This window comes from Marmota monax, unplaced genomic scaffold (genome assembly GCF_021218885.2).
Source record: "Marmota monax isolate L192 unplaced genomic scaffold, Marmota_monax_Labrador192_F-V1.1 WCK01_AAM20220418_F8-fsc00182, whole genome shotgun sequence".
Classification (NCBI taxonomy): domain Eukaryota; kingdom Metazoa; phylum Chordata; class Mammalia; order Rodentia; family Sciuridae; genus Marmota; species Marmota monax.
Genome location: NW_026693043.1, coordinates 1298100 through 1311051, shown reverse-complemented (window position 1 = coordinate 1311051; position 12952 = coordinate 1298100). Strand labels below are relative to the sequence as shown.

At 37.9% G+C, this 12952-nt stretch overlaps 1 protein-coding gene across 1 annotated transcript; it reads right to left on the bottom strand.

Moving 5' to 3' along the window:
- Positions 1-591: 591 nt before the first annotated feature.
- On the bottom strand, positions 592-11782 carry LOC124098911 (uncharacterized). Its single transcript, XM_046453865.1, has 2 exons — positions 11762-11782; positions 592-1191 (listed from the first exon to the last, which is right to left on the bottom strand). The coding sequence occupies exons 1-2, from the start codon at positions 11780-11782 to the stop codon at positions 592-594; spliced, it is 621 nt and encodes a 206-aa protein (XP_046309821.1).
- Positions 11783-12952: the final 1170 nt, after the last annotated feature.

Here is a 12952-nt window from a genome sequence, read left to right as displayed (position 1 = left end):
ATGATTTGGATGTTAGTATACAGATCTCTGGGGCTCTGTTCATTTTTCTTCACTTTTTTTCTCTTCCTCAATCTAAATAATCTCAATTTACCTATCTTAAAGTTTTCTGATCCTTTCTTCTTCATACTCAAATCTGTTGGGCCCTTCTAGTGAATTCTTTATTTTGGTTATTGTGCTTTTTGACTACAGAATTTCTACTTTTTATATAATTTCTATATTTTCATTGATATTCTCATATTTCCTTTTAGTTCTTTTTTAAGAGAGAGAGAGAAGTTTTAATATTTATTTTTTTAGTTTTCGGTGGACACAACATCTTTATTCTATTTGTATGTGGTGCTGAGGATGGAACCCAACGCCCTGCGCATGCCAGGCGAACGCGCTACCACTTGAGCCACATCCCCAGCCCCTGCTTTTATTTTTTTTTCACAAGGAAACACATTTATTTACTCTTCTTCTCTATCCAATGACAGATATTTTTTTTAAAAATTACTTTCCAACTGATGTCTCCTAATACAACATGACTGAAATGATAAACACTGTTTTGTTTTGTTTTTTCCCTTTTCAGGCTTTTATACTTTGGGAGCAGCACGTTCACTCTCGATGATCACTAGTTCTGCCCATAAAGTAGAATTCTTTGTTGGGAACGAGTTTGATAAAATGAGCAAGGCGATTGGCCATGGCATAAAAAGATGAAATGGCAGCTATGTCCCAGGCATCTTCTCTACTGAAGCCATATATCTCAAGCTTTTTGAAATGGTCATCTGTTATATCATCAGCTTGGGAAACAGCAAGTGCAAACTCCAGCATTGCTTTTTCCGGGGCAGGAAGGTCAGACTTTCTCCAATTCATACAGACCTGGTCAGAGAGCACTGGGTTCTTTGAGTAGACTCTGTACCAAGCACTATGGACAACCACATGGTATAAGCTCCTGTTGACCAGGCTGGTCACTACAATGATGAGTTCCTTATCTGCTCTGCTGAGCTGTCCTGTTGTTTTGTTGCAGATGGCATTGTAATAAGCAAAGAAGGCTCGGAATTCCAATGGCCAGTAAGACAAAACTTTCAATATATTTGGTAAAAATCCTGTCTTCTTTTCTATCTCCTCCATGAGCTCTACAATGTCAAAAGGCAGGTCCTTCTTGTAGGGAATAGGGTAACGACTGATGGGTTTGGACTTCTCTTCCTGCTGAGCCTCAAAAAGACGCAGGTTCAGGGTCACCACAGGCAACCTGTTCCAAACTCTACTTGTCACAAGGCGAAGAAAAGACTGCTGCAGGCGGGAGGAATTCCCCCTCCCCGCTCCACGCGCTCCCACTTACCAGCTGCCTCAAGGCGCCGAGTCAGCGAAGCACCGACATGATGGTGCTTGGCACTCAGCACTCTCAAGCCCCTGCTTTTAATTCTTTAGACAGTTTCCTTTGGCTCTTTGAAAATATTTCAAACCTTCAAATACTATTTTAAAATCTTTATCTAGAAAGTATAACATCTGGGATTTCTCAGGAGCAGTTTCTAATGACTACAGTTTTCCCCATCAATGTAGGTCATACTTTGTTTCTTTGCCTGCCTCAAAACGTTTTGTTGAATATTGTAATATGGCAACCCAGGAAATCAGGTTTTTCTTCATCCTCAGAGTTTGTTGCCATTTAACATCTTTGATTATCTATTTTTTGTAAAGACTATATGATTTTTCCATATTTATTCACAGAAATCTGTCAGCCTAAGGGTCAGCCAACATTTGGACAGAGATTTCTTTTTTAATTTGTTTTAATTAGTTACACATGACAATACAATGACCTTGACATCATACATTTGAATCAGATGGGATGTAATTTCTCATTTTTCTGAGTGTACAGGTTGAGATTTCTTTAAATTCCTATAACCCAGTCTTTAAAAGGGGGTTCTATGTGCATGCTGGGGAATGCTTTCAACATTTAGGCAGTTTAAAACTCTTAACTTTTATATCTGGCTCATGGGGAGCCTCAAGGTCAGCCAGAGATGAGAGTTTGGGACATTCTCGGGATTTTCTTGAGCTTGCAAACAGTCCTAGACTTGTATATGGACTTCTAGATTCTCAGGAATGTAATCGAACATTTCAAAGCCTTTATTTCTTGACACATCTTAGACTTTCCTTCCAAGCTTTTTGGCTAGTCCACTGTTTGCCTCAACTGTTATCCATTGCCTCTGAGAGCAATTAATAAAACATTTGCCTACAAATGTTTAAACAAGTGCCCCCAGGTAGTGACTTTAGCACTGGGTAAGTTTGGAGTTGGGCAAGATAAAGACATTGCCTTGTGAGCAAGTATTCCAGAGAGATCCAGTAGACAAATCAATTCTTGGCAAATATGGTCCATCTGCTCGCTCCAAGACTGGTTTTGAGAATACAGATTATTTTCAAAACTATGACTGATTTGGAAAGCAATGGATGAAACTAGAGTAAAACTTGTCACAAAGCTCTGTTCTTGCCAAAGTCAGACATTTTTTCTTAAATAAGCCCTCCTGGGTTGCTGCAAGTTTTAGGTTGATTTCCAGAGGAGTTTATTTCATTCATTTTTAAATATTATTACTTATGCATTGTAATTATACATAATAGGATTCATTATGACATACTTGTGCATACATGTAACATAATTAGATCAATTTCACTCCCCAATATCTCACCTTTCCCTAGCCTCCTCCCTCCCCTGATCCTCTTCCTCAATTCTATAGGCATCCCATATAATTTCATGAGATCTTTTTTATTTATATATATATATATATATATATATATATATATATATATATATATATATATATATTTCTTTCTAGCTTCTACAATGATAAGTTTCCAGAGTTTTGGAAAGTTTATTGTTTCTGACAGTTTTTGCCACCTTTTTCATTACTTTTACAGAAGGACAGTCTTCTGGAGTTCCTTGTCCACCATCTTGACTGATGTCACTGTCTATTAATAGATAATGGGATCTCACATATGGAAAATCCCAAGAAATCCATTAAAAAGTATAGCACTAATAAACAAGATTAACAAGATTGGATAATGTAATAATCAAAAATCAATTGTATTTCTAGATAATAATAATAAAAAATGAAAAACAAAATTAAGAAACAGTTCTATTCATAATAACATCAAAAAGAATATAATACTTAGGAATAAAAGTAACAAAAGAAGCCCATGATTTTCATATTTGTGCCAAGAAACATTGTGCCAAGAAATAAAATGTAAATAATATAAAGATATCCCATTTTTACAGATTGGAAGACAAAATATTAAGATGCTGATTCTTCCCAAAATGATCTGTAGATTCAATTCAATTTCTATCAATATCCCAGCTGCCATTTTGCAGAAATTAAGAACTTGATCCTATACTTATATGCAAATGGAAAAGATCTAGAATAGTCAAAATAATATAGAAAAAGAACAGAGTCAGGGGCTTGGGTTATAGCTCAGTGGTAGAGCTCTCGCCTAGCATGTGCGAAGCCCTAGGTTCGATCCTCAACACTACATAAAAATAAATCGATAGCTAAAGCAATCCTTAGCAGGAAGAGAGAAGCAGGTGGCATCACTATACCACACTTTAAACTATACTACAGAGCAATAGTAACAAAAACAGCATTGTATTGGCACCAGACTAGTAGACCAATGGTACAGAATAGAGGATATAGAGTCTAACCCACAAAACTAAATTATTTTATATTAGACAAAGGTGCCAAGAAGATGCATTGGAGAAAAGATAGCCTCTTCAACAAATGATACTGGGAAAACTGGAAATCCATATGCAACAAAATGAAATTAAACCCCTATCTCTCACCATGCACAAAACTCAACTCAAAATGGATCAAGGGCTTAGGAATAAAACCAGAGACCCTGCATCTAATAGAAGAAAAAGTAGGCCCTAATCTTCATCATGTTGGATTAGGCCCCAACTTCCTTAATAAGACTCCTGTGGCACAAGAATTAAAATCAAGAATCAATAAATGGGAAGGACTCAAACTAAAGTTTCTTCTCAGCAAAAGAAACAATCTGTGAGGTGAATAGAGAGCCTACATCTTGGGAGCAAATCTTTACCCCTCACACATCAGATAGAACACTAATCACTAGGATATATAAAGAACTCAAAAAGCTAAACACACATACACACAAAAAAATAACCCAATAAATAAATGGACCAAGGACCTGAAGAGATGCTTCTCAGAAGATGATATACAATCAATCAACAAATACACGAGAAAAATGTTCATCATCTTTAGCAATTAGAGAAATGCAAATCAAAACCACTCTAAGATTTCATCTCACTCCAGTCAAAATGGCAACTATTATGCATACAAACAACAATAAGTATTGGTAAGGATGTGGGTAAAAAGGTACACTCATACGCTGCTGTTAGGACTACAAATCAGTGCAGCCAATATGGAAAGCAGTATAGAGATTCCTTGGAAAATTAGGAATGGAACCACCATTTGACCCAGCTATCCCTCTCCTCGGTCTATACCCAAAGGACTTAAAAACAGCATACTACAGGGACACAGCCACATCAGTGTTTATAGCAGCACAATAGCTAAACTGTGGGAACCAACCTAGATACCCTTCAATAGATGAATGGATTTAAAAATGTGGTATATATACACAATGGAATATTACTCAGCAATAAAAGAGAATAAAATCATGGCATTGGCAGGTAAATGGATGGAGTTAGAAAAGATAATTCTAGGTGAAGTTAGTCAATCCCAAAAAAACAAATGTCAAATGTTTTCTTTGATATAAGGAGGCTGATTCATAGTTGGATAGGGAGCAGGAGCATGGGAGGAATAGCCGAACTCTAGATAAGGCAGAGGGGTTGGAGGGGAAGGGAGGGGGCATGGGGTTAGAAATGATGGTGGAATGTGATGGTCACTATTATCCAAAGTACAGGTATGAAGACACGAATTTGTGTGAATATACTATGTATACAACCAGAGATATGAAAAATTGTGCTCTATATATGTAATAAGAATTGTAATGCATTCTGCTGTCATAAATAAATAGTTAAGAAAAAAGAATAGAGTCAGAAGACTAATATATCCTGATTTCAAACTACAGTGAAGACAGTGTGGGACTGGCATAAGGGTAGACATGTAGTTAATACAAAAAAAGTGCTAGGTAATTTGATATAATAACAAAAATCTTTTCAATAAATGGCACTAGGACAATTTTCAGCATATTGCACATACAAAAAAAGATGAATTGAGATACTTTCCTCACACTATTCACACATACACACATACAAAAAAAATCCCTCACATTGCATCAGTGACCTAAATTTAAAAGCTAAAAGTATAAAACCTTCAGAAGAAAATTCTTATGATCCTGAGTTAGATAAAGGCTTCTTAGAGACCACATCAGAAGTGCAATTCAGCTAAGTAGTGCATGCTTATAATCACAGCAACTCGGGAGGCTGAATCAGGAGAATCTCAGTTTGTAGCCATCCTCAGCAACTAAACAAGACCCTACCTCAAAATTAAAAAAAAAAAAAAAAAAAACATTTAAAAGGGCTAGGGATATAGTTAAAATGCCCCTGGGGTCAATTCTTAGTACCAAGAAATAACAGCAGAATTCATAAAAGAAAAGTGGCATAAATTGGACTTTATCAAAAATGTAAAACATCGCTCTTTAAAATATACCTTAAAGGAAATTTAAAGACAAACCACACACTGAAATAAAATATTTGCAAATCATATAAATAATAAGGTATTTGTATTCAAAATATATGGGAAAAATCCTTAAAACTCAATAAGATGTGGGGCTGGGGTAGTGGCTCAGTGGTAGAGCGTTTGCCTAGCATGTGTGAGGCACTGGGTTCAATTCTCAGCACCACATATAAACAAATAAAGGTCCATCAATAACTTTAAAAAAGTCAATATGATGACAATCCAGGTAAAATTTTGGCAAAAGACTTGAATAGACATTTCACTAAAGAAAATAAAAGGCTAATATATTCATTAGTGAAATTCATATTACAACCTCAAAGAGCTATTACTGCATTCCCATAAAGACAGACAATGGCTGACTGTGATGGATCGCATCTATAATCTCAGCATTTTGGGAGGCTGAGACAGGAGGATACTAGTTCAAGGATAGCCTCAGCAACTTAGCAAGTCCGTATGCAACTTAGTAAGACCCTGTCTCAAAACAAAAAATAAAGAGGGCTGAGGATGTGGCTCAATGGTTAAGGACCCCTGTGTTTAATCCCTGGGAGAGGGAGAGAGAGAGGAAGGGAGGGGGAGGGAAGGAGGGGGAGGGAGGGGGAGGGAAGGAGGAGGAGGAGGAGGAGGAGGAGGAGGAGGAGGAGGAGGAGGAGATGGAGACAAGAATAAACTGAAAGCAAAATTCTCATGTTTTGCTCACAGGAATGTAAAATGTGCAACTAGTTGAAAGACTGGCAATTTTTCTAAAACTTTGAAGATAATTTTATCATGTTACCCATCAATTCTACTCCTACTCATCTACCCAAAATTAAAAAAAACAAACATGTCCACAAGTCTTATATGTAAATATTCACATCACCATTATCCATAATAGCCAAAGGCAAAAATCAAATATTCATCAGTTGGCAATGGAGAAACAAACATATATCCATACAATAGAATACTATCAGGCAATAAAAAGGAACAAAGTTATAATATAGGCTACAATGTTGCCAAACTTCAGAAACATTATGCTTACTGAAAAAGTCCAGATCAAAGACTACACATTCATTATATGATTCCATTTTGAGGAAATGTCCAGAAAAGGTAAATCAGTAAAAATAGATATTAGATTAGTGGTTGTGTGAGGCTAAGGGAAGAAGGGTTACAAATAGGCATAGAGATCTTTCTTTTGGGGTGATGGAAATGTTCTAAAATTGAGTGATGGTGATGGTTTATCAACTCTAAATTCACTAAGAATCATTAAAGTGTCCATTTAAAATGGGTGAACTCATAGTATGTTAATTACACCTTAATAAAGCTGTTAAAAAATTAAACACAGCCATGATAATAAAAAAGCCATCCCAAATAAATGACTATTAATCATGTTAAACCACCCAGAACAGGAGAGTGTGGATGAGTTTACCAGAAGCACGGCCTGAAGGAAAGAAAATAATTGCTAGAGGCAGAAAACTGACTTCAACAAATGAGGAGACCACACAGAAAGCAAAAAGGGCATAGCCCTGTGCTTCCAGCTGTGAGAAATACAAAGTCTGTTGGTCCGTTTTCAGGATATAGCCTTAATTGGATCCAATTGCAGCCATTTTAATTTAGCTCTTCCCTTTGCCCACCCCAATTTAAAAATTAGCCAATTGCATAGATTGTAACCCTGAGCTCCACCAATCAGGGTGAAAGGGGATGAAAGCAGGTGGACTGACCACCCACCAGTGTTTGCTAGGTTCTGGGAGCATATCCTCATGGAAGAAATAAAGTTTGCCTTGCCCATCCACTTCTAAGCATGTTGTTTGATTTCTTGCAGCACCTTGGTATTTCTAACAACATCCTAGGAGGTCTGGGGGAAGGTAAAAGCTTATCCCATTCCTGCAGCTACTATTATCAATCTTATGCCTTTCCAAAAAGAAAATGGATCTCAAATTATAATTTATGCTATTCTAAAAATCCTACGAAATGAGTGCTTTTCAAAAAAAAAAAAAGTGTTTTGAAATCAAGTATCAGATGTCCTGCCAGACAGAAGACCTGTAATGAAAATTGATGCTTAAGTAGGATTCATTGGGACCACACCCATTTTCCACACTAGAAACAGGCCCACATGATTCATCTTAAGCAGAATCTGTCCTGCCACACACACTAACATGATAGATGAACAACCAATTTTCACAGCTCATCATAATGGTTGCCATTTTTTTTAGAGAGAAAGAGAAAGAGAGAGAGAGAGAGAGAGAGAGAGAGAATTTTAATATTTATTTTTTAGTTTTCGGCAGACACAACACCTTTGTTTGTATGTGGTGCTGAGGATCGAACCCAGGCCACATGCATGCCAGGTGAGCGTGCTACTGCTTGAGCCACATCCCCAGCCCAAATGGTTGCCATTTAATGAGCACTTATGTGTCAGTCATTGCTGTCAAGGTTTTAACCCTCTCAACAAAGGTAACCCTGTGAGGAAGGATCTGTCTTTATCTCCACTTCACAGATGAGGAATGCAAGGCCCAAAGAGGTTATGAAACTCACTCAAGATTACTCAGTAATTAATTAAGCTGAGCTTCTTCTCCTGAGCCTTATAACTGCAGAGGCCACATTCACTATAGCAGTAGTTCTTAAGCTTAAAAAAAAAACCACTATCTGGAGAAAAAAAATTACATTGTAAGTCATGACCCTAAACATATAGGTCCATTTATAAATGAAGTTTCAAGAAACAATACTTACCCTTACTCTGCACAACACACACTGATTCTATTAATCTTATTTTACTTTTTAATATTGTGGTCTGTTCATACCACTAAATCCATTTCATGACATATGAGTGGGTTGCAACTCACAATTTTAAAAACACTAATATATACAAAAACCTATACAGATGCTCCTCTATTCATGATGCAATAATGTCCCAATAAACTCATAAGTTGAAAATATGGTAAACCACCTAATTGACCACATAAACAGCTCAACAGCACAGCACACGATAGAGTGTCAGCTATTTCCCCTCATGATTTCAGAGCTGGCGGGTAGCTATGACTCTCTACTGCTGCCCAGCATCACCAGAGAGAATGGGATCACATAGTACTAACTGCTGCAGTCTGGCTGGGCACAAATCACCAGGAGCCACTGAAGCAGCAACAAACTTTATTTCTGAACTCCACCAGCATGCCCCACACATGCTCCTGGGAACTATCCAGAAACCCACGTGGCTCGTCCAGGAACCAGCCACCGGAAATATCTCCTCCGGAAATCTCTCCTCCTGCAATTCCCCAACCAATGGGAACTCTCCAGGAATCCCCAGGAATCCCCAGGAGAACTCCAAAGTAGCGTGAGAACTGCAAAGTAGCAGCCGAGGCGGATAATAATGCCTTGCCTGTCAATCAATACTATTGGCAAAATGCCAGGGGCCATTCCAACTCAGCTGTGGCTCTCAGCAACTAACCCCAGGAAAAAGTCCAAATTCAAAATTCCATGTGTGGCTTCTATTGAATGCATATGACTTTTGCAACATCTTAAAGTTTAAAAATCATAAGTCGAACCATCATAAGTCGGGGACCATCTGTATATGTCGTATGGAGATGAAGAGTCAAGGCCTCTTTAGATATGCCATCCAAGTCAAGTGCCTGCTGATCTAATCTTATCACCCATCCACTCTGCAGCACTTTACCTGCCAGTGGAAAGAGGAAGAGAAAGCTAAAGCTGAATTGAATCATCCACTGGAGAGCCCCTAACTCAAGGGTACAGTAATCCTGAAGTTGGCTATAGTGGGGGGAAGAAAAGACAGTAGCAATTCAATTTGCCTGAAATGAAATATACCTGTTATCATTCCTAGCAATATACTGAGGGCCACTGAAAAATCTCATATTTTCCTAGGACCAAAACACGACTCTGCTATTAAATTCACCCTCCCTTAACCCCACATTGTGACACCTTATAGCTGGGAGGCCTGTGAGATATCATACCTGGACAACTCTAGTCCTCACACCTTCTACCCCCACTGACAACATACAACTCAGATCCCAAATTTAGAGACATTCAAAGTTCTTTCTGTTTGATTTATAATTAACACAGAGGTTTTTTTATTTAAATAGCTTAACCAAATGAAATGTTTTTAAATAATCCCTGCCTACATATTTCTACTTTATTAAAATGAAAATATACCTAGTTGCCCCCCAACACACACACATACACACACACACACACCATCTCACTCTGGTATTTTATTTTGTGCTTATTTGGGGACAGTTCTTTTCTTTTGCATTAATCTTGGTAATCCTAGCAGAATTCCCCACAATTCATTTCTCTACAGAGTTGCCTGTATTTGCTTAGATTTTCTGCCAATGTAAGTGGTTGGGCAGATCAAAAAGGTGAAGAGGGGATTAGGGAAGCCCATACTGAAGGTCTTAAGCATGTGTGTTCTCAATTCTTTTCTTGATCAGGGAGATTACTCTGGAAGAGTTATCTCTGTCTACTTAAGAAGAGAGGCTGCAGGATTCTGTTATTGAAGGGTTGTTAAGGATTACCCTTTTTCCCCCATCTTTAACTATTGCATTCCTAAGACAACTCCTTCGTAAAGCCCCTGCTTCAAAGTACACCTTTGAAGCAAAGTTTTCTGCAAGGAAACCAAATCTAATATTTCCCAATCAAAACTTCTGATTACCAGCCACTGCCCCACCATAACTGCTTCTCTATGCCACGTACCCCCATCTTCCTATTACCCTTCGTCCCAGCAGCTTCAGCCTAAAGTCCAGAGGCCAAGTTTAGTGCCTTTCCCTCCTTCACCAACTCCCATACACAATTCATAAGCAAATCTTATCATTCTGTTTCTAAAATAGATTTCAAATCCATTCACTTTTTCCCATCTCCCTGTTCATATGACATCATCTTCCCCCACTGAAATGGCCCACAAAATAACACATGTCCTTGCTTCTGATTTTGCCCCTTACAATTCATTCTCTGCCCAGGAGACAGAAGATCTCACCAAAACTGAAAGCATACCATGTTCTTTTCCTGCTTAAGCTCAATAGATTTCCATTGCAGTTAGAATAATAATGTCCTTGTTGGCCCCTGGCCAACTCTCCTTACTAACCTCATCTACTGTCCCCCACTTGTTCACAAGAGGGGTTTCTTACTTGTCTTCAAATATGCCTTACTTGTTTCTACCTAAGGGCATTTGTACTTCCTGCTCCATCTGGTTGGAACACTGTTCCATCAGTTCTTCACATGTCCCTCTCCCTTCTGGTCTCTGTTCAAATGCTACTTCCTCAAAGAAGCTTCCTATGACTACACTATATATTACTCTTTACACCCCATGCACTCACTATCACATCAGCCTTTTGCATTGTCTATGTGGAAATGAGAAAGTTCAGGAAACACCACTCCCCATTTCAAACTGAGGGTACTTGAGGAACAGGAAATATCGGAATGAGCTTCCTCTGACCTTATCTTATCTGCCTAAAGAGAGATCCTCCAAAAGGAATACAGTTATCAAGAATCCCCCATGGAGAATCTCATCAACCAGGGAAGACTCTTTCCTATCACAGGAGACTGAAAGTTGACACCATGCCCAGACTATGGACTATTCTTCTGAGAGTTGCTCTGCATAACTCTTATCATCTGAGAGACTTTTTTATCTGCATGACAAGACAATCTGTATTCACCATACAATTGTTTTCTTTACTGGTCTCCCAACTTGTATGACCACCCCCTCATCAAACTCCAAGCTTCTATTCTTTTCTATAGCTTAGGATGCTATATAAACTTCAATCATTTGACCCTTCTTGGGGTCTCATATTTTGTGGGATTTCCAAACATACACATATAACTAAATGTATTTTTCTCCTGCCTACTGTCCATTTGTTTACTTATTTTTGTACTGGGCAATGGACCCAGGGACACTCTACCACTGAGCCACATCCCCAGTCCTTGTCCTTTCAATTCTGAGACAGAGCTGAGAGTGGCCTCAAAATTGTGATCCTCCTGCCTCAGCCTCCCAAGTTGCTAGGATAATAGGCAAACACCACCACACCCAACATCTGTTAGTTTATTGTATAGACTTAATTATTGAATCCTCAGGGGTAGAGGGAAAGTTTTCCTTCCCATATAATTACCTTCTCATAGACGTCTACCATGACTGCCCAATCCACCTACCATCTCTTTAACTTATTTCATTTTCTTCCTAGCACTAATCAGTATTTGAAGTAGTTTTGCATATTTATTTAGTGTGTGTCTACCCCATTAGAATGCAAGCTCCACGGGAGCATGAACTCTTGTATCTCTTATTCACTTTTGTATGGCACTACAAAAGTGAACACAGAACAGTTGACACCAAGAGGGCCGTATAATAATAGTGAATGAATGACATGGCATGTTCTACTATTTCTGATTTTCTTTCATACATCCACTAAAGTACAAATAATATAAGCTATCAGTCAAATGTTTTAAGTAAGCTTTTTTCCAATGCCCTCCTTAATGACATCAAGGACATTAAACCTATGAAAATCTAACTCTGAGCAATTAATTCTGCCCTCATCTACTCTGGCTCATCTGTGCTTATCATAATTCATTGATTAAAAAAACATTTACTGAGTAATTAGCAAAAGCCAGACATTGTGCTAACCACAGGTACATCACCCAATTGGAACCTTTGGTTTTTTGGTTTTTTTCACCCATTTTAGCAATGAGTGAAAACTGTATACACAGTATAGCCAAATGCTAATTGCAATTATATGTTGAAAAGACAACAACTTTCATTTAATATCGGACAATCAGTCAGAGATCTGGTAATAATTTGTTGTTACTTAGAAGGAGCTTTGTGCCAAACAGAAAGGTTGAATTTTTTCTTTATTCTATTAAGAAGAAAACTAAATGAGAATTACATGAGGGAAAGTTGTACAAATCAAATATGGAATTTAATTATTGGAAGATAGAGAACTGATTTTCTTCTAAAAATTAGAAAGATGATGGGTGGGGGGGAGAAGGGTGAATTTCTTTGAAATCCACAGCACATAATTAGTGCAAGAAGCTAGTTCTTGGAGCCAGAACAGCACCATTAGGGCATCTGTTTCAATTACAATCCCACTTTGGTTTAGCCATGAACATTCAAGAAGTTATTAATATTGCACAGAACCACTGAATATTGAAGCTAGAAGGAAACATAGCACTCATGTTGTCCATTTTCCTCAATTTATATATGAGGTTACTGTAGCTAGACCATGTCAAGTGACTTATCCAATGTTTCACAATAAGTAGCCATGTTAGAATTAATAGTAACGTTTTCTGGCCCATGGCTCAACACTTTG

Excerpts from the sequence above, each read along its gene's own strand:
- LOC124098911 (XM_046453865.1), bottom strand. The coding sequence starts at position 11,782 with ATGGTAGACGTCTATGAGAAG. Across the intron at positions 1,192-11,761 it reads TGGTAGACGTCTATGAGAAG|GCTCAGCAGGAAGAGAAGTC; the intron begins GTAATTATATGG and ends CGTCTTTTTGAG.